The 27,280-nt window shown below is 41.0% G+C and overlaps 1 protein-coding gene across 1 annotated transcript in view; it reads left to right on the top strand.

Annotated features, from left to right (window-relative positions):
- The window catches only part of FIG4 (FIG4 phosphoinositide 5-phosphatase), a 48,881-nt gene extending 41,040 nt beyond the window's left edge, over window positions 1–7,841 (top strand). The window contains exons 22-23 of the mRNA XM_054280190.1: window positions 1,777–1,866; window positions 7,412–7,841. Of these exons, the coding sequence (XP_054136165.1) occupies window positions 1,777–1,866; window positions 7,412–7,589 (268 nt within the window). The 3' untranslated portion in view covers window positions 7,590–7,841. The remainder of the gene's footprint in view (window positions 1–1,776; window positions 1,867–7,411) is intronic.
- Window positions 7,842–27,280: the final 19,439 nt, after the last annotated feature.

Genomic DNA, 27,280 nt, shown 5'->3' with positions numbered 1-27,280 from the left:
GAAAAAAACAAAACAAACCTTGCATTTATTTCATTTCCTATGAGCAATGCAGGTTTTAAAAATAGAAAAAATTACAAATTCTTTATCTCTTTCAGCTAACAAGGCATGGTGCTATTTCTGGTCTGGTGTGCTGATTTATATAATCAAGGATGTCAGTAAAATCTATACTTTGCAAAATGTACATCGCTTGAGAATAGCAGCAATTTCTTTCACAGTGTGATGACAGTTCTCACATCAAGCCTTTTTCTGTTACTGTAATAAGGGAAGTGGGGATGTAAGATCCTGACTTCACTTGACATCACTGGACATGTTACATATTTTTTTCATTATGAGGATGAGGGTGTCGCACATTCAAAGTACTTCAGGTTAAGTTGCTTTATGTCAAGTGATCTGTATTAAGCCTATTTGTAAATGCAAATTGAAAGTAATTCAGATCTATTCAGCCTGTTTTCACTGATGGCTGAGATAATTCTTATCAAAACAGAAATCACAGAAGCCCAGATTGGTTGAATTTGGAAGGGACAGGAAGTCCCTCCAATAAATTGAGGTTGTATGCTCCAGATCAGGAGTGGTATCTTCCTGACCTCGGGAAACTTGCTTGCGTGCATTTAGGTCTTGTAACTTTCAAAATATTGAATAATTTGAAGCAATTAATTAAAATACTTATGCAATTGATTTACCTGTGTTTTTTTTAAAGTTGGTTTCAATAGCAGGCTTCTGCAGCAGAAGATCTTAATTATCTTGATTTCCACTTAAAATTCTCTTATTTAGCAATGTAAGTATTTATTCCTTTAACAGTCAAAGTGATGTTGCTTTTCTCTGAGGCATTTGTTTCAGTATAGAAACTGAATGGAGCAGAAAAAAAGCTGCAATGAGTTGTTTAGGAACATGTTGTTTGTTTGACTTCTGTACACTCTTTCATGCTATTGATTTTGCACTGGTAATAGTTGCTTGTTAACATGTAGTAAATATTCCTGAAGTAGACCAGTAAGACTTCTTAAGCTAAATGGAAGCTCACTGTTAAGAAAAACTCTCTGCCTCAGAAAATTAAACTAGTAAATCACAACTGACATTTACTTGTCTTTTCAGTGGCACAGCTGTGTTGGAGAGTGAACAAATTGAGTGCAAGATAGCTACATGTATTTACATTTGAAAGCGTCTGACTTTTCCTCCTATTCTGAGTGACTAAGATTAGTGATAAACTACTTTTCAGAAGATTTTGTTCCACTTCATTGCCAAGAAAAAAAAAAAGACGGTATTTTCCATTGACAATGTCTTCCAGCAAATATTTGGAGATGAAGAAATTGTCCCAAAAGGTTGTAGTTGTAAATAAGGGATCTGGACTAACAGCATTTCAGATGAATAAATTAGATTGACTTCAGCAGAGGACTGACTTAAATCTGAAACTTGAGAGACTTTGTGTCTTTGGCTGATTTTTCCATAGGCTGTTCCTCTGATTGCTTTGAGAAAGATAGAGGAAGTTGACTGTAAAGGGCTGTCTTTTTCTTTGGGTAGGCCTGTTTCTTCTCGTGACATACTGGGTGACACCAATTGATAAGCAAATCTTATTTCAAAGGAGGTTCTGAGTTCATGCATGCACCCTCTATGAACTTTTAAAAATCTCTCTTGCTCACCAGAGAAGTACATCATGATCAGTGACTTACATAGTATGACTCAAAATCTCATTTCTTAGTGTCATTTTCTTCTGTTTCAAGATTTTTGAGGAATGGTTCTTTTATTTCTTTGATTTATTCTTCAATCTACTGCTTTTCACAGGTTTGTTCAGCTGGGACAGGGTCAGCATAAACAAGACAAGGGCAGCCAGCAATTTTGTTCAAAACACCCCTTGGATAAGGTCATAAATTTGTAAGTATTCTTTTTCTTTTTCCATCTAGCCTGATTTTGCTTTTGTCATTAGATATGAAAAGTGATCAGGTAAATTTGATGTTAAATTACTTCAGAGTCACACTTCCATTATCTTTACTGCATAAGGGTTTCAATGCATAGCATGAAGAGCTGAGTTTTTGGTTTTTTGATGGTTTGGGGGTTTTGGGTGTTTAGTTTTTGTTTGTATTGTATTGTTTGGGGAGTCTTGTTTTTTGTTTTCTTTTTTAGTTTTTGTAGTATCAAGGAGTTTCTGTTTAAAATCTTAGCAAGCCTGAATTAACAGATAGTGCTGAATCTACTAAATTTAGGGGGCAATTTCTTCTTGCTTACTCCACTAGAAAACAAGTTACACTTGAATCTTCTTAGCATTAGTGTATAAAAAGGGTCATGGTATTATCCAGATGTCTTACTAATATTGAACCAGGTCTTACAATTTAGATGATCAAGTACTACTCTCCCAATTGACATCTTCCTGTAGTGTAGGCAGCTTAAAGTTTCACCAAGGCAAGGCAGAATTTTATTTACTTCTGTCCCTGGGGTACATGATCCTTTATCCAACAGCATGGCCACTTCTTAGAACTGCAAGAACATTTCTGCAATCCTTTGGTTTACAGAAGCCTCAGTTTTGTGTCCTGCACTGCCTCTTGTCCACCCCTCTGTGCTGGTGAAGTGAGGAGACTTTAAACACAGCATTTATACCTAAGCAGGGAGAGAGACTGGGTGAGTCTCAGTTGGGCTGAAAAAGAATGACATGAAACTGATGTGATGCTGTGTATGAGACAATACTGTCTAATAGCAGTGTTTAGTCACTTGGTATTACCTACATTTAAAGGGATGATATCACATTTGTAGGTAAATGAGCCTGTAGTTTTATAATAAAACATGCATAATGGGTATTAAAGTAGTAAATTAGATTGGCAAACTGTAAAACTGTTTTTCAATATGAGGGAGCAAGGCTGAATGTTTTAAATGGACATGTTTATTAAGAAAATATTTTGTAAGAAGAAGAATAATTTTGCTATGAATGAAGGCAATTTCTTTTTTGTAATTGCAAAATCTCCCAGCGTGTAAGACAGTGTAGGAGATAATTCCTTTCTTACCCCTTTAAATGTAAATTTTTTTCCCCAATGCTGAGCTGCTGTAAAATGACCACATTAAAGAGAGTCTCTACACAGAATTCTGGTGGCTTTGGGATAGTCAGATGGTAATTTTTTCTTTTTTCCCAAATGTAATTTCCACGTGTTTCTGAATAGTAGAAGTGTAAAAGTCATAGGGGACACAAATCCATGCCTCCTGTCACTCCTTCTCTCAAAGTCATGTAGATCTTCTCTCCTTGCCAGTTCTACCAAACGTGTTCCTCTGTGCAGATGAGAGAGGAAATAGAATATCTTAGAGTTGGTGATTTCTTTTTTATTACAGTATATCCCTAGACTGCTTAAAAATTTTCTATGGGTTTTGTTCTGTAACTTTTTAAAAATGTTTAAATACTATTAGAATGGTGACAGATTGTTCTTTTAGTTAAAGTTACAAATGTAGCCATTCTTAAAAGGCATGTTGTTCAACTCTGAAACAAGGAAGCTTTCTCTTACTGAGTTTGAATTGCTGCTCTGAATCATGAATTTCCTTGGAGAATATTAACTTTTGAGAAATATAATAGAATGAATATAAGTGTACTCAAGATTAGGGAGAGAGGGGGAGGGGTTTTTTGTGCCTCAATAAGAGCAGCTGAGGCACAGCTTGCACTTGTTTTTCAAGGAGCTCTTGAAGAAATTAAAAAATTATACTAACTTTTATTATTTGATGTTAGATGCCTTTTAAATTGAAAAAATATCTTTAATAAATTTAATTCTCAAGTGGTTGCTTCATATATGATACAAATGCAATCAAACCCTATTTCTTTTCATAGTAAAATTAGGTACTCAGTCTAAAACTTTGGGTTCATATCAGCAGTGAGATAAAATCTAAGTTTAGGTTAGTTGTCTTTTCCACACTTCTCAAGAAAATCTTTTTTAATAACCCAACACTTCACAATTTTAAACACTTGACCATTTTGATTAAATGCATGAAGCCATTACAAAAGAAGAATTATTTATTTTAATAATGTCGATGCAGTGATATTTCTGAATTCAAATATGAATTGTATAAATACTGAAGAGAAGGTTCTGTCTTTAATTTAGAAACTGTTAAGTACAGACTAGAAATAAAAAACGGGGCCTTGAACAGGGACCAAAGTGATGCAGTGAAATGATGCTGAAGTTTAGTGGAGGATGTGGAAGGATTTTGAAGTTCTTCTTTTTGTTCTTAGAAATTCCATGAAAGAAAAAATGATGGAATTTTACTTAGAGCTAAATAGAGCTAAATAGAGCTGGACTACTTTTAGCACAATCTATTATAATGTGTATGAAGACAGACTCCAAGTACTGTAGTGTAATTACTGTTGGCTGACACACTGCACCTGTTCCTAATTCCCTACTATTCATTCTGGTATGATATAAATAATACTGTTGTAAAAATACACTCTCAAAACCTTTTTAAAGGTACTTCATACATTTATCTAGTAGTACAAGAAACTTTATTCCCTCCTGAAAAGGGAATTGAGTGTTTTGATTCCCTGCAGCACAAAAGAAGAGTGTGGGCATGCTTAAACATCCTCCCACCAAGAGTGGCTGGTGCATACATCAGGGTCCAAGCTGTGCTTCAGGTCAGGTCATAGAGTGCTTTGGGTTAGAAGGATTCTTAAAAACCCTCCAGTTCTCCAACCCCCTGCCATGGGCAGGGACACTTCCCGCTAGACCAGGTTGCTCAGAGATGTATTCCAGCCTGGCCTTGAACACTGCCAAGGATGGGGCAAGCACAACTTCCCTGGGTGACTTGTTCCAGTGCCTCCCTGCCCTCACAGTGAAGGATTTCCTCCTACTGCCTAAGTTAAACCTGTCTTCTTTCAGTTTAAAGCCGTTCCCCCTTGGCCCATCACTTCATGCCCTTTAAAAAAGGCCCTCCACAGCTCTCTTGCAGCCCCCTTTAGGCACTGGAGGGCAAGACAAGGTCTCCCTGGAGCCTCCTCATCTCTGTGCTGAACAACCCCAACTCTGTCAGCTGTCTTTGTAGGAGAGGTACTCTGGCCCTCTAATCATCTTCATGGATGTTTGCTTAGGATTCAAACAAGGTGAAAAAGTAGATTTTTCTTTACTTTTTAGGTATACAGAGACTTAAGGAGAACTAATTAATGTTGAAACAAATGCAGTGGCTTTCTGGTGACTGCTGTATGTCTGAGAGCTAATCTACATCACCATGAACTTTTCCTTGGAAGTATGGAACTTCCTCATTATAAGTGAAGATTTTAACTGTATCTTTTACTGTAGGCACAATGATACTCTTGATGAAACCATAACACCAGGAAGCCTGCTCATAAGTGGGATGAAAATAATTGAAAATTGTATGTCAAGGGTGCTGTCTTTCATGACATAAGGCTTATGTTCCTGTCTACAGAATTTTCACTGGGAGGCCATAAAGGTACAGGTCTCTAGGGAAACCTGATAGCCAAGTGATAAATAACGTGCTCTCTTTCATGACTACTGTAAGATATTAAACTTATTAAGTAAAATAGATTTTTACATGAATATGTTGGAGAAATAACTTTTAATTAAATGACTGGATAATACAAGCACTCTACAAATAGTTACAGCTTAATACAGGGTTATTAATCAAAGTTGGCACTCATGAACATGTGGTTCTTTCAATATATTTTTATCATATTGATGCAAGTAGGAGGAAAACGGAGATTTGGTTATTAAATGCTCAAATTTAAATGCACTTTGCTGCCCAGCTTCCATTGTACCTAAGGAAAGAATTTTTGAGTCATTAGTGCTTCAGAAATGTCATATCTTTAGAAACCAATCAATAAATAGAGAAGGCATCAATTTAGTGTAATGGCTCTGTTTTGCTTTTTACTTAATTGCCCACTTGCTAGTGGACCAGACAGACCAGTTATATTTATTAAGTGACACCTTTGTTGTTAGATAGTGGCATTGATAAGTTAGTACAGTGTGCTAGTGTCAAATGCCATTGCTACAGTCTCAGCTTGGATGCTTTACACTGGTTGAGTAAGTGCTGCAGAAACTATGGATGCCTTGAAAAACAATCTACTTTTAAAGCATCTAGGCTGAGATGTTTCTACCAGTTCTGAAAACACCCACTTTAAATAAATTAGAAGTGATAATGAGAAGAAATTATCACATTGTTGAGAAAAAAAATTATGTTTTAGAGTATGCAGCCAAACTCTATGGGGGACCAGTGATTTTATTGTCTCAAGTTCAATAGTGTACTTGTATAAGTAATTCTATCATTGCAATCAAAGAGTAATCAAATGAATGTATGGCTATGCAAAGTTGAAATATAAAATTGAAAAGGGTTACTTTAATCTGGAAGCCTTTTTGCTTTATATATCGTATTCCAGTTGTACTGGAATATAGGCACAGTATGTCCTACATGACACACTGCAGTAATTTTTTAAAACTAATGAACTGTCACATGATGAAACATCCAAAATACAATATATTTTACTAAAATAAAATGCTGAAAAATGATGGAGAAAGAGTTTTTTGAGAGTTTTAATGGAGATCCTCATTTAGAAACAGTGTCAAACATTAGTTTGTGCCCATAATGCAAGTAGGAGTTTATTAGGGCATTTTATTTATAGAAGGGCTTTCCCTTTGCTTAAGTGTTCTAGTTCTTACTTGTTTTTTCACCTTCAAAAGAAGAAATTCTATGCATAAAAATAACTTTCTTGTCTCCTGAAAAAGCACACAGGTAGTGAGTCATGACTGTGGCTTCTGTAGAGTATGGCAATGATGCTAATATCTGAATGTTCGTTGCATTTGGGCTGGTTGATGTTTGCTTTATGAAATAGTGAGCTTTGACAGTAAGTTGCCACTTTACTTTCTTCCCTGAGGAGCTTTGAGCCCAAAAATATGTGTCTATTAGAAATCAAATATGTTATTTGTTGGATGAAGAAGATTTTAAAAATATTTTCATAAAATTTCTGAGTGCTGCTGCTTATAATAAATTGTCTGCTTCCTGATAATTAGATAGAAATTTCTTACCTAATTAATCCTTACTCTGTGTTGGCTCAGAGTACAATCACTTGTTATAATTGCTACTAAGTGGAAGCTCAATGAAGTCTTTCTTTTATCTGCTGTCATGCATGGCACAGATCTACTTTAGCTGGGGTACTTACTGACCGTAGCAGATCTGAGGAAGGATGAAGAAATGAGGGCAGGGCAAAGGGAAGTGAGAAGGTATTCTGTAATGGGATTAATGACAACTTACCTAATTACCCTACTTGGAAAGCTGGGTCTTACCAGGTCTGCAGTAGTGATAAAAATCTAGGTAAATGAATTATCTACTGGGAACTTGCCCTCTCATTGACTCTTCTGTGTATTTCAAGGAAAACAAATACTCCTCTCTCTCTGTGGAAAATTTTTACCTAAAGCTCCAAATATTCTGCATGTTTGTTTTTTTCCAGAAAACCCATCTCCTCCTTTTCTCAAGACAATATTTATGAAGTCCAGCCTCCAAGAACTGATAGGAAATCAATAGAGATTTTCCACGCACACATTCAGGCTGGAAGAGGAAACATGCAGCCCCTGGGAAGAGATGACCTCCTCATGTACAGAGAGTACATTCGAAACAGATACATGTAAATCCAAGCTGGATTCTCCTGCCAAATCCACTGGACTGATAAGTCACAAAAATAATTTTAGAAAGGAAATCTAGTTTTGTTCTTTTGCAGTAATGAATTTGTTACTAACTTTTCTATTTATTGTTCTTTACTGTTATCCATTTATTGTATTGTGCTCTAGGGAGAAAGGTGGGTTAATATCTGATTTAAAAGGTTATTTAATATCTTTTTAGCTGAAAGTGTGTCCTAAGACACTAAGTGAATAATCAGAGCAGTCAGAGTCACTAGAGAGTATGTAGCAATTTGTGGCAAAGAAAATATGGCATCTTCAACTTTTTTATATTAATTTCTTACATTGTTATGTTTGCTAATAAAACTGAAGTGAATTGTACACAAGAGCAGAAGAGAAGTTTTCTTCCTCTTTCTTGCCTGACAGAAAACAGTCTTCTTTTACAGCAGAATATTTTCTGGTATTTCTTGAGGTTTTTAGCAAAGTAAGTGCTAGAATGACTGCTTGCAATTTTCTGCTTTCTTATGCAAAAGTGAAAAATATGTGGCTTATGTCAAAATCAAAATTTGCACCAACACCAATAAATTTTGCAACCCTAATATGTGTCAAAATGAATGTCACTGGTGCTGGTAGCTACAGAATCTGTGCCACATGCTGCAGGGTGAGGATGGATTGTGACTAATTATCACAGGTTTCTAGTACAAGTCTGAGGAGAACCCCATAATGACTGCATCAGCAAATGAGGGAATGCTCTTCACATCACTGGGTTTGGACACCTGGAGAGTGCCAAACTCTCCTGTCATTTTTCTGTATGACATGCATTATCCTTTTGAAGCACACCCTTCCCATCCCTGTGTTTGTGCTCCTGTGAGATGCCTTCAGGTTCAAGCCTGGAGCTTCCAGGGAAAGTGACTGGATCAGCTGGGGAGATCATGCAAGAGGAAGCAGAAGTTGGTTTAGGCAAGACTGAGCATCATGTCCTGTGCTGGGTAAGAGGTAAAGAGGCAGCAAATGTCTAAATAGGTTCTTTTGGGCTTGTGAGCAAAACATTTTTCAAGTTAAACTAAAAAGGAAGGGAGGAAGCCTGCTATTTGTAATTGCAAGCTAAAATTCCCAACACTTTGTGGCCCTTTGCCTTGAAGACTCAGGCAGCATTCTTGACAGAACATTTTGTTCCACAGGCTTGTACAGACCATGTTTCAGAATTTTCTGGAATAGCAGAATAACTGCTTTAGGGATGCAGCCAACTGCATGTAACAGATGTAGAGAACATGTTTGTGTTCACAGTAAATTGCCTTTCAGGCAGCTACTGTAGATGTGTGGCTGCTCACAAACATGTTTGCATATCTTTGAATATTTTATGCAGTGATTTGCACCTCTGTCAGTAACTCAATACAAGAAAAGATGCAATGGGTAAAGGGAGAAAAGGTTTCTTGTGATACAAGTTTGTGTGTCTCAGGGAAGGACTTGTCAATGAGAACATGGTACCTTGAGTTACCAAAGCGTTTTAGTGTCCATTCTCTTTTGTTAATTGTTTTGAGCCAAATAGTTGTATTTTAGGAGATGCAAGAATGAATTGTCACTTTAGATAATACTTCATTGCAATTGTCAATGTTTTTTTCCTCTGGAAAAATAAAATATACTGAATTCTTTTGCCCAGTATGAAAATAATTAGAAGGAATAAATGCTTGCTTTGAAAAAAAGTAGAGCTGGAGTTCATGTCTTAGTGAGACAAGCACACACTTTCCTTACTGCACTTAAACTGTTGCAAGGAATGGTTTCTAGACTATCACAGACCTTACTTTTGTTGTTGATAGATACTGGTAATGCATAAAAGTTACCCTTGAAAGTGCACCACTTACCCACAGATAACTCAGAAGATGAAACTCCCTTTTCAGCAACCAATGATGTTGTTGCAAAATTTAGGGATAGTAATGATTCTGCAGCTCCAGGAGAAAATATGTTCAGCCCTCAGCAATTCAGACACTCCTCAAAGAAGAGGATTAAAGGAGATTGCTTTACAGTTCTGAGAGCTGAAGGACACCTCAGTGATGGCTTGTGTGATCTACCATCAGTGTACTCTTAGCAGCTGCTCAGAATGCTTCCAAGTGCCAATGTCAATTTTCAATAGGATTGTTTAAAGGAAAAAAAGAGTCCAATGCACAAAGCAAGACTCCCAGCTTAACCCTGAGTAAACTCAACAGTCTGAGTGAACCTGCTGCCTAATGCACGTAAATGGTTATTTAAAATAGAAATACACTCAGTTACCCATCTAACAAATTCAGCTGGATAAAGGACTCCCAAGGTGCTGCCTCTGCATCCACCTACTTTATCCCATTCTTGTGATAATAAGGTTCAGTTCTCAAGAGTGTTAGAAGTTCTCAATAGAATTGAGATATTTTCCCTTTCAGAAGCAGAAGAAAAAGTGTATAAAATAAGAATAAACATGAAAAGAGTGGGCTGTGTTGGCTCTGAAGAGTAACATGGTGTTCTTCTTCACTCTTTAAACCATATGGACAAAAGAAATATTTGAGAAATATGTTGATTTTTCCTCCATAATATGTTTAGGTTGTTTCAGTGTGTTTAAAGGTTACATTGCAATACTATCCCAAAATGTACACCTGGAAAATAATGATTTTGGGTTCTTTTCCTGTGGGATCAGGAAGCACAGATATCAAATTAGGACTGATTTGGTCATTTCTGTGCCACTTCTGTGCCAGTGGATTTTGATGCCAGTCCAACAGCTTAAGCTTTGTGCTGTGACTGCAGGAGCAGTTCTTTTCCACAATTTCCATTGGTAGTTTCATCTTCTTGTGAGTCCTGTGTCCACTTGCAAAAACCCACTGACTTTATGTTGTCTTCCTCTCATTTTCCAGAGGGACTCATCTGTGGTCCTGGAACAGGACCTTTCAATGTTCACACAGCTGCCAGGAGGAAGAAGCAAAAGACCTGTGTATAATTCTGGGGTGACACTTGTGGCAGCTCTTTGTTTTGTTACTGACTTTCTGAGATTTTTCTGCATCATCCAGGAAGGTTCTCTTGGCTTTCATAGGCTTCACTTGTATAAACTCCAAAGCATGTGTCCTGTCAAATGGTCGTGTTTTACAGTCAGAGGAAATACCAGCTTCACTCAGGAGATCATTTCATTCTCCATAGTGGTTTCACCCTATCAGTAATTACATGAACAAGTCCAGTTCACTGAGGGTAAAACTGAGGTATGTACACAGGAGCATTCCATTTGCTGGTGTAGATTCAATCCAAGTGATTGCCTAGAGGCTGATAGAGAGAAATACAATGTGCTTGGCTTCCAGATACCTCCCTCAGTCTTGTATATATTTAAAAACCTAATTAAAGTTGTCACTTTTGGTGGTGATTCAGAAGTAATGTGAAACTAGTGCATGAAGTTACAAAATATTAATAATAAAACATCATACATTGAAATTACAACCCTTGCAAATATTGATAATCAGCAGTCCCCTCTGGAGTTCTTAAATCTACCTGCTACAAAAAACACATTGCAGCTGCTGATCTGTCCACTGGAACCAAGCAAGAGAGTGCTGAGAAAAGGCATGAAAAACAATGTTTAGCATAATATATGAAATAGTGTTTAGTTACATAATAACTTATGTATTGCTTCTCCAGAAGGACATGCTCTTTGCATGACCCAAGGTTTGACTAGAACATTTCTATTCCTTTTTTTTAAATACATTCATCTTTGTAGCATAGAGATATAGCATAGTCAAGGTAGGACAGCCAACAGCATGGTATGAACCATCTCTGAGGCTCCATTTGCATTCCCCCATTCTAGGTGAGTTGTGCTGCCAGCACTAAAGCCCAGTGTGGTTTTCTGTCATTGCAATAGCCACCTCTCATTTCCAGAGAGATTCAGATGTGGCCCTAAAATAGGTCTGTTAATTTTGTATTCCCTGACAGCTCAGGTACTCTTTCTTTTTTTTTTTTCTTTCTTTCATAGGGGTTATCTTCTGTTTATTTCCCTTCTTTTTCTTCTGAATTTTTGGTGGTGTGTTGGATTTTTTCAGCATCTGTGGTTCAGAATCCTTTTTCTCACATGTAACTGTGCCACAAGTTGTAGTTTTCCCAGTATATCCATCTTCTCCTTTTGGAGTTTTCACTTCTTGAAGCAAAACTCTGTAGTTGTAATACACTGTCTGGCTTGCTTTATTACTGATGTATTATTCCGAATTGCCATCAATGAGACAATGTAACTTTTCTTGTTTGATTTTCTACCTACTTCCCTGGAAATACAATGTGGATTATGTAAAGAGGAGAAAATAAAAGGAGAAACTAAAGAAAGTGGTAGGATTTTGACTCTCAATCAAACTTAAACCTTGCATGGAGACATTCTCTGCAGGCCAGAACTTCCGTAATAACTTCTCCCATAATAAAATTAAATAGCCTGTGCCACCCTCTTCCTGGGTTTTCCCCAGATCAGACTATTGGATAATTGACTCAGATGCTCACAAGTCTAAGCTATAAAACCTGATGGTGGATTTGAGGTTCTACACTGTATTTTGAGGGATTTTTTTTCTTTTTCTCCTCCACAGCTTGCAAGGGTATTTTGTAGGCTCATGAGCTCCCTTCTTAGCAAGAGAGGGATCACTCAATAAAACCTTTCCTAAGAGAGGCAGGATTTTAAGAAAAAGCCCAGTTACCTGGTAGAAAATCCTTTTCCCCAGATGCTCTGATAACCTTTCTGCAGTAAGTCCTACGGGAGGTGTTTAGGTATTTGTCCTTCTGGTCTCCCTTCTTTCCACATAAATCACAATCCTTTACAGTGGCCTTGATACCAGGAGTGAGCAAGAGCTGAAATGTATCTCAGTGAGGCAAGGGGAAAGGAAAAGGGCAAATTAGGGAAGAGCTGGAGCGGTCTGGGTGAAAAGAGAGGGTTGGACATCAGTGAGGTGTATTTGAGTAAGCAAGCTGATGCACAAGGAAGAGTGGATTGGCAGGGAGGCTGCAGTTTAGTTGCTGGGAAGTGCAGAAGAGCTGTGTCCGCACCTGGGCACAGGCACAGCACTCTCTCACGTTGCTGGCCGGGTGGGCAGGTTGAGGGTGCAGAGCTGGAGCTCCCGGGGTCACAGAGCCCAGCTCAGTGTGTGAGCACAGCCCAACATGCCCAGGGACACGTGGAGCAGGGGCCTTGTGCTGCTGTGGCAGGGAGGAGGCAGGGGCACAGCACGTGGAAAACAAGCAGCGAGCCTGCCATTGAGACATAGCCCATATCCACATGAGCCCTGACTGGAGTCACAGCAGTCATTTGGAAGACACATGTGCTGAGCCTGATTTGAATTTCCAAAGGTCACATTTCTCATTCTCTGTGCACCAGGATTCTCATTAACAAGTGTCCCCAGCTGGCCCTGTGCAATGTCCTCAGGACATGCTGTTGTAACCAAGTCGTGCACACAGGGCTTCCCCCAAGGCTTCAGTCCCATCTCACTGCTTTCCACTTCTGGGGTGTCATAGGAGAGGGGGCTGTGCCCTGGGTACACTACATAGGGATCAGATTTTGGCCTAGCAGGCACATCCTGCTAAGTGTTGTACAAAACCTATGGAGTAGCTTTCTGGAGGTGTAGGCTGGTTTGTAGCACCATCTGATTGAATTCCCCTTTACCCGGTGACAGTGGCATCAAAGCCAGGTGGGCTGTAAACAGAGAGGAGGGCTTCCAGTCAGATCACCTCTCCTGGGAGACAAGAAGTTACCCCTCTGCAGGAGTTAATTCCTCCCCATTGTGCCTCCTTGGAGGTACAGACACAAATGGCTTAGCCAAAACACCTGCACTTAAAAAACTAAAATTAGATGAGTCCCTCGGTAGCCTTTATAAAACCTGGCAGAGCTGTGAGGTAAGTAAACAGCTACATTATAGGGTCCCTTACAAAAGGACTTTATGGCTTTAGCCTCTGTCTCATCTACTCCAGACACAGCTAGGTGCTCCTCTGGTACAGTGCTTCTCTAAAATAAGGGCGTGTGCCACCTCAGGGCTACCCTGTATTGTGAGGGGTAGACAGGACATCTGACTCACCAGCCAGGCTAGAGAACAGGCTGCTCAGGGTTAGAGAAGCTTGTCAATCATCACTGGCTCTGAACAAAAGAGGATTTTGTCTGTCTCCATTGCTGATGGGTCATGGTGACCTCTCTGGCTATGTCAGGAGCCTCATGCAGGGACCAGCTCTCCTCAACCCCCCTGGGACTCACAAAGCTTAGCTCTGCTTCTGCTCTGCCTGCTGACAGCATGTTCTCCATCTGCTGCCTTGGCTTGAATCTCTGACGAACATTATGTTATGGAATGTCTTCTCCAGTAACATTTATACCATTAGGGACTCCACAGAATTATCCACTTCCCACTCAATAAATGCTCTCCTTTCAAATGCTGGTTTTGGATAGTGTTTGCACTGCAGCCTGCTGAGCAAAAGCCATATGGGGAAGTTTCTGAGAGAGCTTCACTCTGCCTGAAGCTCAGGAAAGTGACATTCACCTGAAGATGAATTACCTGCCTTTTTGGTCAGAAGTAATTGGTCACAATCTGGAATCTTCACTCATCTGCCACATGAATGCTACCTGACCCTCATCTACCTCATGTATTCTGCTTTTGGATGTTCAGTATTAAGTCTTTGGATGTTCAGGACTAAGACCCCAGATCACTGAATCTGTTGGTCTGTTTTAATCAGCACCACTGATCTCCTCCATTAATTAGATGTTGGTGAATTATTATACTCCCATCTATTAAATGCGGAGTATACAATGGTAGCACAAATACTGCATTGGTTAGTTGTTTTTGCAGAGGTCCCCTTTAGATTTCTTTTCTTATAACTTAGATACCCAGGGTTTGGCCTGTTTTCACTTTGCATATTGTTTCTTATAACTTACACAGGCTTTGGCCTGTTTTCACTTTGCATATCGTTGCCATTGTTGATTTTATCGATCCTTCTGCACATCTTCAGTAGCATGGGTCTGAGCACAGGGTCACGATTCCTGCTCTGAGCAATCACAAAACATCTCTTCACTTTCCAGGTCTATAGTTGCAAATGTGAAGCTGAAAAGTTTAGTAAAGGATGTGTTTCTTGCTAATTCTTCTTCTTGGTGTTAGTTTGTTCCTTCATTGTTTTTTCTGGACTGCACATTTGGGCTGATTTGGAATTAGATGTCTCTGATTATATCCCCTGATATTTTCCTTCTTTTAATTTTTTTTCTTTTTCAGTGATTTGGCTATTAGCTGTGCTTGTAGAAATAGAGATTGTAGCTCATAAAGGCGGCTAAAATCCTTTCCATGCTTTCAGCAGTTTGTCACTGACTGAAATTGCAGCAAGGTCCAAGTGCTGAGGGTGCGGTCCCAAAATACCCTTCTAGGGCCACTTCATCACTTCCTCATAAGAGGAGAGGCTATTCAGAAAAACCCTGAGGAGACATAAGCACAAAGGGTCTCTTCCCCCCCTTTATCAGAGGCTTGCCTCTCACAATTGTCTCAGTTCTCTCCTGTTGTCCCCTGAAACCTCCAACAGCTCTTCACCGCCGTGCTCACGCAGGGAGCTGCAGACGGGAAAACATTCTCAGAGCCCGCCTGGATTCTCAGCGATAGGAGCATGTTCCAGGCTGAGCATCTCTGCACAGCTGTGGGGCAGCACACAGGGACAGGCAACAGAGATGGGCCAGCTTGTGTTTGGTCACAGCAGGAAGGGGGAGGCATTTTGAAAGAGCATCACTTTCCCCACAGAATTCCCCAAAGCTGAACTGTTTTATTTTCTGTTACAGCATAAGTTTTCCAGTGCAAAATAGAAATATCATTAAAGCACTGTCAGTATTACAAAGTGTTTGGTACAGTATGAATTTTTTCAAAGGAACTGCTTACATTGAGCTGATTATTAGCCTAGTCTGTAAATCCCCTGAATAATATTTGTCCTCAGTGTAAGTGCTGCAGCTCAGGGAAGGATACAGTTGCACTCTTCATAAGCATAACATGTTTTTCAGCTTCTAATTATGGACCGATCACAGCACCCCCTATAAGGAAATTAATGGCTTTGATATTTGTATGTAATTAATATTTCTCTATTTCTCAGTTCATTTTTTGTTACTGACTAAAAAAAAAAATTGCCAATGCCTTTCAGTGCTGTGATTTTAGAACATTCATTTGCACTCAGCTTAGGGTCATTTTGCACATTGTCCTGTTTGTAACTCAACAACTGCATGAGCAGGAGCACGAGCAGGAAGTTTCCAGTTCTCATCTATGCTGAGAGCTGTTCCTGGTGTTCTGGATTCTCAGCCTTTCCCTACCTCAAGGGGCTGTAGTGCAGACTCATGCCAGCCACTTGCTCTTTGAATCCTGACTCTGAGACTGTAAACATCCCCTTTGCTGACAGTCTGCTTCTTGCCAACATGGTTGTTAAGCCGCCTCACACTCACACTCCCTTCTTCACTCCCTCATCCCCTTTTCCCTCCTCTGCTTTGTAGTTTGCTCATGCTGGCATGCTACACTCCATGGTCTCCCTTTCAGACAGTCTTCCAGTATCCTCAAGGGGGGTTTGGAGACTTGCTACTTCTTTAACGTGCCTAAAAACTGTTGCTCTCTCTTCAGGCTGGGCAGAACATTCTTCATTTCAAATGACACCAGCACAAAGGGAGGTTGCAGCTACAGAGGCTGTGTTTTAACTCTGGAAACCCGATGGCAGAAGGAAAGTGCACACGTTGCTTGGTCTCTGCCTCATCAGGAAAAGCTCACTCATAAGGACACTGAAATCTAGTAGCAAGTCTCTCTCACGTGGAGCTTTGTGGGAATACTGCTTTGAGTTCAGTGGGAATAGCATCAGGCTTAAAATGCAAAAACATTTCAACAACTTAAGCATAAAAACTTTCTAAAACCTGTGGTACATGGGTGGAATTAGGCCATTCTGTATATGTACAGCATTTTCCTCACACTGTACAGCAGCACCTCGCTTAACAGCAGTGAGGTTACAGTTTAACCAGGGGCATCATTCCAGTGACACCCTGAAGATTCTGCAGACTATAGATGCCTTTTGCTGGCAATAAAAGTAGTTTTCAACCTATATTAGGCAAGAATAACTGAAAGACTACATTACAAAGCCTATCTTTCATTTACTTAGTTTCCTAGGAAATGCAAGCAATAAAATCAATTTCCATCAGAAAGGTATTTTTAGAAGAAGTGGCCTCTTCCCTGGCCAGATTTACAGCTCTCCAGTCATTGCTTTCTGTGCACTTTGCTTTCCCACTTGTTCTTCTTCTCTTCGTAGCTTGCCATCTGAAAATTATTTCTGCACTCATCCGGGCAGAGCACAGTGGCTAGATACCAAAGCCCCCATTCCTAGGTGGGGATGTGGGCAGGAAAGAAAGTCCATGTGAGAACCAGAAGGAAGAAAAAGCACTTACCCAGAGTCCTGGTGCTGTGTCTGTGGGCACTGCCTTTCATGGCAGGGAAAGAAAGCCTCATCTTCTCCCTCAATTGACAATTGACAATTTTGCTGACTTTCAGACTGTAATTTTGAGAGTCTGTTCAGGTGGTCCACAGCCAGCACTAAGTCAGTGGGCCCATGGCCCTGGTCTTTATTGCTTCAGACCAGCAACCAACAGTGCTGCAAGGTGTGACTTTCTGCACCAACTAAACACAAGGGGAGTGTGAAATACACATTTCCTTGACATTCTCTGACACAGGGGCCCCAAGTCAGGGATTTTTTTGTTTTTCAGATTCCAGTGTGAGTGTGGTATAGTTGTTCTCCCCTTCCTTTTTTCACCATGGCTTCTTCTCATCTGCCTGGTGTTAACAACTCACTTGCTTTCACTCACATATTTACACTCTTTTGTCCTAACATCTCCCTGCTGTTCTCTATCTCCCTGTCAAGCAGCGCTGGCCTCGTGTCCCTGGGATGTGCTGCTGGGGAAGGCAGATTCTGGGGCACACTGAAGTGTCCCTGTCCTTAACTTATGAGCTCTTTGCTATGTTCTCTCTCCCCTGTTCACCTGAGGAGAGGGTGATGGAGTGGCCTTTAGTGGGCAACTGGTGTCTGGCAGTCAACCCACCACTGTGGGAAATGTCAGTAGAACCCAGGAGAAACAGCCCAGGTTAAGGATGAATCATCAAGAGTTAATGACAGAAATTGCATCTATTTTTAAGATTGCACAATAGGAAAAGACTGACCTGCATTTGGTTTGAATTTGAAGTGGTTTGGCTTACTTGTCACTTATTTTGAGCTGAAAATGTGCTTATTTTAGAGTATTTATCCTGGAGAATCTGTGACACTTTATCCATCATCCATTGTACACAGTGCACATAGGCATTAAATTACCAGAGCATACAACCTGTCACAGTCCCTGTGCATCTTCCTCTGAAATGTATCCCAGGATTGTGCAGATTTATGAAACACTCAGAGGCACATGCATCTGAGGCTGTGGTTGTGTTTCCAGCTGTCTTCTCAGCAGCAGGGTAGGTGACAGTGACATCCATTATTCTTCCCTGACCATTTCCAGAATCCTGATTTTGGTTGTTATGCCTTTGCTGAATTTCACTCTTTGGGCTGAAATTTTTTATGGCAGGACAGCAAGAAATTCAAGAGCTGTTGTTGTTTTCACGTGGCTGCTTCAACACATGTTACTGTCTGCTACGAAGAAGACAAAGTCCACCCTTTATATATATATTACATATATAATATCATACACATATTAGATATTGTATTTATGCTGCACTACAATACACTATCCTGCACTATGCTGTAATAGAATAAGTTTTTTAACGTGTTTATATAATTATAATCCAAACTAGATAAAGCCTTGTTTGCCCTAGCACGTTAGGAGAGGAGCCAGATGGGCAGCCTTTCAATGGGAGAGTTCTGTTTGTTCATTCGGGCGAGTCCTGCATCATTGCTGGAAAAGGAAAGAAAAGGCATTTTAAGATCTCCCTCATGTCATGTAGCCTTGATTTGGATCCTGAGGGCTCTGTACTATGGGTATTTCTGTCAATGGTGCTGCCTAAATGCTTACAAACAAGCATGCCCTTAAGTGCTCTGCTGATGGGAGGCCAGGGCACTTGGCAGCTCCTGGGCTGAGTCCTCTCCCTCTCCTCCCTGCAGGGCACAGAAAGAACTCAGCTGTGTCCTTCAGTCATAAGTATTTTAAAATATTCAAGAGATGGGAGAGAATGAAACCAAACCAGCAATGGGAACACCTTAAAGGGGAACTCCTGTCTTCTTTATCCTCCCCTGACCACCTTTATGTCCCAGCAATTATTCTGATTTCAGTATAATAGGCTGCTCTTTGACCCAAATCCAGCAGAGTGGGGCCATGGCTGAAATCAGTGTACACGCTCACAAACTGACTGAAAGTAACTTGAAGATGACTACGGAGAAGGCCAAAATCCATCTGAGCTCCAAAGATCCACACCATGGTCCCGATGGCAGGCCAGTGAGTAGATATTTTTCTTCATACACTTCTTTGAATCCTGTTCAAATGGAAGAAGGGAATTTGACTATTTTGACCATTAGAAGAAATGTCCAGGCCACACAGCAACTGCATTTGGCATGGGTTGGGTTCCCTGAACACCATGCATGTATTTCTGGGGGTGATTTTCCACATAAAGAGGCAGGAGCACTGCCAGGTGCAGACCTCAAAGGCACTTAATGCAATGTACAGTGTGCAGTGAGAGCTTCAAAGCATGAAAGCATCAAAGAGAACCTCTGCAGCTGCTGCTGACTGCAGCAAATAGATCAAAGGACAATATCATGAGGATTCTCCTTATTTTTTATTTCTTAACAGGGATCAAAATCAAACAACTGATCAAAATTTCACCTGCACTGAAGTGATGAACTAGACCACAAAAAACTGATATTTTTCCAAGCTGACTGTGTGAATGGCTTTTGAAACCTGGTTCTTAAAGCACTGCCCTGGCACTGTAAGAGAAGGGGGTGCACTGGCATCCCTGGAAATGAGGCAGGGTTACCCCTGAAGGGCTGTTGAGGGAGGTGCTGTCACCACTGTTACAGCACGGAGGGACTAACAGGCTTGCACCTATCTAATAAAAGGGAAAGGATGACCAGGATCAGCATTTAATAAGTTTATTCAGCATCTTTTGAACTCAGCTACCCTATTGATGCTTTTTTTTTAATATCATAGACTTGGAAATAATAGCCTTTATTGAAGTGCTTATATTGAGCCATATCAGCACTGCATGTTCCAGCATTAAGGCTTTGAAAGGGACATTTGATATGAGATGATTATTTGCTAAGCCATCAGGTTCAAAACTAGATTTTTTGGAAATAGGCATGACCAGAGCTGTTTTTAAAAAGTGACCTGCAAACAGCTTTTTAGAACTCAGCAGCTTTGCCTTTTCACAGTATGCTGCCTCATATTCACCAGGAACTGAGTTTATTTCTGAGTACTGATGTCCTCAATTCTTGATGTTCAGCAACTTAATTTTCTGGGTTTTTCAGGTGCCCTGCCTGTGACTTTGTGAGACTTAAACATATTTAGGAATTGATAATATCATAAACTGTATTATGTTGGTTGTAGCTCAGTCTTCCTTTTGAATTTTGTATATGCTAGCTGTCAAGTACTCCAAAAGAGTATTTTGTGTGTTTTGGTGCTAAAAATAAATGGCTGTGTAATGAAAGGCATTGTATTTAGCATTAAATTAATGTTAACAGTAATTAAAATGCATTCCTTAATTCTTTAGCTTGGATTTTTGGTGACTCACCCAGGGCCTTTCACTCTGTATCTGGATATTTTTGGAGCATGGATAAATTCCAAGTATAAAATCTCAATTTAGGCAGGACAAAAAGCATAACAGCAGGTGGGGGAAGTGACCAAAATAAAGGTAAATTTATATCCACGGTTTTGATGAAGAGGTTTCCTTCTTTTCTGCCTCAGTATCTTGACTCCCTGCCCTCAGAAGATGAGGGTGTTGCAGCCATAGCTGGGGCAGGCAGGTTTCCACATGTGCTCTTGAGTGAAGATTTGCAGCTCCCCTCCTGGTGCAGCCAGTGCTGCAATACTCAGTGACCAGGTCATGCAGCAGGACTAAAACTCCCTGAAAAACCTGCCCTGGGATAACCATGGCCCAAAAGCTCTGATCCACCTCTGTACCTCTGTGTAGCTGCTGGGATGGGGGGCATCCATGGCGCTGACCTGCGAAACTGATGAGCCTGTGTCTGCTTCTGTGTTTAAAAATTCCATAAGGCCATTATTTCCACTCACCCAGAACAAGCAAATATTTTAGTAACCCTTCTGAGTCTGCAGTCTGGGGCTTGAAGTTTTAAAACCATAAGTGGTTTAGAAGTTTGGAGTCCACACCTTCACAGTGTGATTAAGGTGGTGGTACCTGTGTGGGGCCTACTGGTACAGCAGTTATTTTATGAAGTTCCTTCAGTGTCCAAACAAATTCCACATCTCTGCTTCCTTCCCCACAATATGATCTGAAATTACTTTGATTTCTTAAGCAGCAAAACTGTCATATCTTGGTTTACTGCAGAGCTTTGCAAATGGCTGAGGCGTGATCTGTGGGAACTTGGTGGCACAAAGGAGCCAGGGGAGGTCTGGGAACAGGCAGCAGGAGAGCATGGATGGAGGTTTGCTGTCTCTTGACATCTACTGCCCAGGTGGAAATCAAGTTTTCCCCATGCCAGAATTTCAGGCAACACCTTGAAAGTGCAAGGGCAGCGGAGCACAGGCTCCCCTGTCACCACAGTGAGGGTGGTGGGGGAGATAAATGTGCCTCCTGTCACTCTTTCACTCCTCTGATAGGAACAAGGGCAATGAGAGTCATGAGGGAAGGACTAAATCCCTGCACAGGGGTGCACTGGTTGTCCATCTGCAACAGGCTGTGGAGAAGCAGCTCCTGCATTTGGAGGGGTCCCAATGAGGTAAAAAGCCATGTGCTCAAGCAAACAGTAGGTTTTCTGGGCCAGTCACCTTTGCATCCCATTCCTCTCTTTGCTCATCAGCTATCCTCAGCTGTTCACTTCTAGCATTTCTTAAAAGTCCATGGTGCTGCCCAGGAAAGGAATAAAAATGAAGTTGTGTGTTAAAAATGGAGGCATCTAATGCAACCCAGGAGAGCAGCATTGGACTGGCAACTCTGATAATGCCATACTAGAGGCAGATATCCTCACAATTACAGATTAAAGCAATTAGATCACTTACTGGTTAGAGTAACAAAATTGTGGCCTAACAGTGAGTATCGTTAGAGGAAGGTGAGATATAACCAACAAAGAAAACACCATTAGACAGTTATCAGTGCACATAAAAAGGCTTGTGCTTACTTTTGACACTGCACATGAACTCAAAACCAGCAAAAAGGATGTCATTACAAATCCACTAAGTGAGGCTTCCCTGGAAGTCAGCTTCCTTTCTTTTTCAATCCAGACCTGGAATCTTCCCCCACTCACAGAGCAGGGCAGCAGCTGGTCATGCCATGGGGATATGTGGGAATGCAGGACTGGCTCCTGTCTAAAGTTACATTGGATACTTTCAGATAAATTAACTAAGATTAATTTTTTTTCACCTTTAGAATCCAAATTTATCTAGAGTGTTGTCTGATCTTGATGATCTACAAAATATCTTTAACTAGAGATAACTCTAACCCTTTGGGCGTTTGAAAATAAATATTTCTACGCCTTTAGATAATAAACACAAGCAAAAGCCATATTAGCATTTTAAATGTCAAAAAGGTAGCAAGCATCATTTTTGGAGAGCTCCTACAAAGTAACTGGGTTTTTACATCTTTTGACTCCCACGAGGAATTATCAACAAGGTTTTCTGAACTTAGTTTAAATACCAAAGTTGCTAAACATCTGAGAATGGTATCTGAGCATAAATGGTGTTGTCCTTTCCCTCAATTAATAGATTTTTGTGAGATACCTTAACGTAAGGTGCCAGTATTTTGAAATGCAAAGAGGAGTGATGCTGTCTCTGAAGTTTATTTGGCTAATGTGTAACTGCAAATAGCAAAAGGTCAATAAACAAGAAGAGCTTCAGGGCTTACGGAAATCACTGACTCATGTTTGATGATACAGAGGTTGCCCAAAAGCCCCTGGGTCTGGGATGAAGCAGGCAAAACACAGTGAAGTTCAGCGTGCAGCATCCTCCCACAGTGCAAAGGAAACGTGGATGGGACAGAAATGTTGCCACAAATGCACTCCTGTGCAGGGAGCACACAGGGAGAGGGGCTCTGCCTCCCTTCTGGTACCACCTGCCTGGTGAGAGGTGGCTCTGAGGGGTGGACAAAAAAAGGGGGGTCTTCCAGCCTCCCCCTGGTAGCATCCCCACTCCCAGCTGTGTCACTGCTATGAGGTTGGACCCCATTGTTGTGGGGCTGTGCTGCTGAATTTTTTTTGGCTGGTCAGTCAGCTTTTGGGTTTGTGTCTGTAAAGTGAAAAATCAGGATCTTGCAATCACTCTGGACCTCACATGCTGGACTGGCTTCTCATGGGGATCTTCCTGAAGAGAAGGACTCTCTCATTCTCTTTCTCTCTGTATGCATGGCATGCAGGTGTATGTGTGCATGCATGTAAATAAGGCCTAATAATGTCATTAAATTAATTCCTCCTGTTGCTATGGGAACACACATTATTGACTGGAGAGTGTGCAGCAGAAGTAGGTGCTATGGCTAATATCAGAGCAGACCTTTGGATTTATCCTCTGAAACTTTGGGGTTTTTTCCCAAAGCAGACTGCGAAAAAATTTGTCCAGAGCTCCTGAGGCTGGGAATTGCAAATTAGGAATTGTCGATCTTTTCCCAGCTCGCAAATGAGCCAATCTTCACACCTAATATTAGCAAGCCCCACCTGGCACATCAGCTGTGCCTGGGGCTGGTTCCCAAGGAGATGAGCAGTGGGCTGCCAGGGTGGCAGGGGCAGGCAGTGCTGAGCATCAGATCCTTCAACACCTCCCAGTGATCCACTGGCTCCAGGGAGAAAAATCAGACCCGCCCGAGGAGCAAAGGCTTGCAGGGCAGCTAAGGATCCCAAAATCACACTCCCCCGTGACAGGCAGGGTTTTCTCCTGACAGGGCTGTGCTTTCAGATCAGAGTCCCCTCACTGCATGGCAAAGGGGCACCAAGCCAATGGGCAGGAGTTTGAAGGTGCCATGGTACCAAGGGCCTGGTGGTGAGGAGCCCTCTGCTTTGACCACACCCCACTGCCAGGTTATTAGAAAATAGCAACAACAACGGTAATAATAGTTAGGAGATGTCAGTGAAGGCACAAGTTTTGATTCCCCCTTACAGCCACTTGCTGCAACCTGACAGCCAAAGCACAGTCAGTTTTTGACCCCATACACCTTGTTAGTGCCACATCACAAAAGTCCCTAGTGTCACACAGTACCAAATCACACACTTTGGAGAAATCCAAGTGTATTTTTCTGCATAGAGGTGTTGGTTCCATCCCATAGAGGTGTCTGATCCCATAACAGAGGGAAAGAAAAATTATCTAGAGTGGTGTGTCTTCTGAGAAGCCATGCTAAGAACATTACTTAGGTTTCCAGTGTATGATTCTTTGCTGCTAAAGCTGTCTGTACATCTTTTTTTAACCAGAATGGCTTCTACACAACAAAACATGCTGCGGAGGGGTTTTTGGGGAGGTTGGTTTTTTAGTTTAGTTGTTTGTTGGTTTGTTTTGGTTTTTTTTTTAGTTTTACCAACATTTCTGAAACTGCATCTGCAGGAGCTGCCATAGAATGGTCTGAACAATATCCAGTTGGCACCAACATTTCCACCACTAAACTCACAGTCCCAGGCACCACATCACACTTTGGAAAACTGGGCACTTTTAAACCCCTGAATATACATCTGAGTGCTTGGTACTGCATTCTGTTTGCACAACATAAATGTCAACACAGCCTGACCAGGGGTACCTAGGCAACAGCTAATTTTGAGGTCAGTGATTAACTCTTCTTTGTCAGAGCGTAATTTACCATCAAATTATCTCAGCTAATATAGCATTTCTGGATTTAAAAAGGTCTTCTTGCTATTTTAAGACACTGAGAGCCTTTATTAATGGTGGCAAGTAATGTTTGCGGCATTTTCCTCTTTTCCAAATACAGATGTTCATGAGAGGAGCAGTCTCCTAGGGACACTGACCCCTACTCCAGTATTCCCAAGAAGAGGGACTGAAGGCTGAGCTCAGCCACTGCACACCATGCTGTAGTGTTTGTGGCCATAGAAGCGAGCAATAAATTTTTATTTTCCATGGCACATATACACTTTCCTGATTAGTTAAAAAGTGGATGCTATCAATTACCACATGTATCAACAGTGAAATATTGATGCTCAACTTGGGCTTTGCTCTTTCCCTCCCTACACAGAGCACATTGCTATCTTCAGCTCTTCAAAATCCCTCATTTCTTCATTAACCTCTAGCTAGGGACCTAACCATAATTTTGAGTTTAAAGCTCTCCATATCCTAGCACTGTATTTCAAACCCATATTTCTACCTCATAAGGCTTTTTGGAAATAACAGTGAAAAACCTGACATATTACAAGGTCCTTCTAGTGCTCATGTCAAGTAGCAGGCCCTTCTGCAGGGATTGCAGAGGTGAAACATCCATCCTTCTGCCTGGAAAATACTCATTTGTGATCTACATCAGCATGAGCATTTGTGTGGAAGACTCCAGAGCTATGGACATCACACCACTGGGTCCCTGCATTTAGTGCTGCTAAGCTGAGCATGGCTTCCCCTGTGGGATGAGGAGGAGGAGAGCAAGTTGGATATATTGCTTTGTCTGTGGATTTTTCCCAGCCTTTCCCAGCCTTGGGGGATGTAATCATCCCTGCCCCTATGTTCTGCCCTGTAAGCACCCTGCAATAATAATAATAACTTCAGCCTTGCCAGCTCTACCTTTGGTTTTACTATTGTAAAGCTGACATCACTGGGGGGGGGGGGGAACCTAAAAAAAAAGCTTCCTGAGAATTTGTAATTCTCTGTTACTGACACAGCTAAATATTCATCAATTTGTTTCTTGCTGGCAGGCACCCAGGCTGTTGAGCAGTAACTGGCTTGTTTTAGACTTGCTTTAATTTGTTCTCTTAGAGGAAATGTCTTCTTTAAGGCTTGCCAAGCTGACAAGTAAAGAAATATTAAACTATATTTGTATCTGGAAGACTCATATAAAATATGTAAAGAACTAAACTTTAAAACAACAAGGGTTTACATATGTAGCTGCTATTGGTTTACACCTGAGTTATTAGTATCTCTGGGTAATATTTAATTTGATCTACAATATATTTGGCTGGGATGTATGGATTTGTGCCTGTGATTTCAAATTCCCAGGCCAAGCACCACAGGAGAGCATTCCCACTGGCAGGCAGGGACTTTGTTTCTCCCCATACCATGCCCCACTGCTGAAGGTACAGCCTTCCTCTCTGAAGGAGAAAGCAACAGCTCTTTGCCCACTTTCTTGCCATTAACAGAAAAGATCCCACCTGTTCTACTATGTCTTTTTAGGATGCAATCTTCTCAGATGCCTGGAATTTCTTGCAGCTTAGTGACTCAAGGCCACCCAGTGTTTCTTGGCTTCCACCTTGTAATCAGGGAAATTAGCTGAGCCCTAGAAGAAATTGCCTATGGAGATCATTGAAATTATAAGGACAATTTGAAGGGTTTTTTTTTGAGGCCAAATTGGAAAACCAGCTACAGGGGATAGCTTGAGTACAGTTCATTTTGTACTGAGGCTGTGGGGAGATGTACCAGAGCAAGCACAGGAAAGAAAGCCTGACTACAGCCTCACAAGGTGAGTGAAGCTGGAGATTTGCTCCTGCCTCAAAACCAATGTTTCTGTATTACATGCAGTGGGTGCTTAATATGGTTGTTGGCACAAATTTTAGGTGGGGCATAATTCATTCCTGTGGGAGATGTGGGGCAGAGAATCAGACTTCTCCTACCATTTTCACAGGGACCTGTTCACTCATTACATGAGTATCTAAGGGGCTGTGTCTGGGCAAATGCTTTCTCCTAGGTTTTATAAAAATGTCCTGCTTGGGTCTCTACAAACAAAGACATGAGCACCAATTTTTGGGAAAGCATTCTAGGGCAGATCCTTCTTGGGCAGAAGTGCAGAAATGCTATCTCAGCCTGTCCCTCTGGTCAGACCCATGGCTGAGTTTGTTCTATTCTCCACTTGGACCCTATTCTGAGCTCTACCTGCTCAACAGATCCTCAGCATTGCGACTCCTGGCTTAGAAATAGATTTTTTTTCCCATTTTGAGGAGGCTTATACCTTACTATTGTTCCCCAAGCCCTTTATAGGAACTGGCCTGCAGAGCCACGTCTGTGCTGCAGGCAGGGAAATTACCCATGGGTGAGGATGGAGCTGTCTCCTTGCAATTTCTAATAAAGCAATTTCAGAGGGGAAGATGGGCATAGAGCTTTTTCCACAGTGAAATTTATTTTTAGCTGGCATTCTAGCACCTGGAAGAATTGTTCTCAAATTCACTATTAACTTTAATGAAAAATATCTATCTACACCCTCCTGTGTAGCCACTGTTCATCAACTTATAGGATCACATGGAACAACAGAAACCAGTGGTTTTAGTTATTTTAGTGAAATAAATTTGCAGTTTCTTTTCACAAAGCTGCAAAACAACATTTGTTCGTTGAACTCTGGACTCCCTCTTTTAGATGTGTAATTTTTAAGGCCAGTTTGAAGCCTTTTAAAAACTTTGGCAAAAAGGTTTTGAAAAAGTTTAAAAGAAAT

Source organism: Melozone crissalis, unplaced genomic scaffold (assembly GCF_028551555.1).
Source record: "Melozone crissalis strain CALT ecotype California unplaced genomic scaffold, PUWL_Pcris_2 ptg000027l_1, whole genome shotgun sequence".
Lineage (NCBI taxonomy): Eukaryota > Metazoa > Chordata > Aves > Passeriformes > Passerellidae > Melozone > Melozone crissalis.
This window is presented reverse-complemented; position numbering and strand designations above follow the sequence as displayed.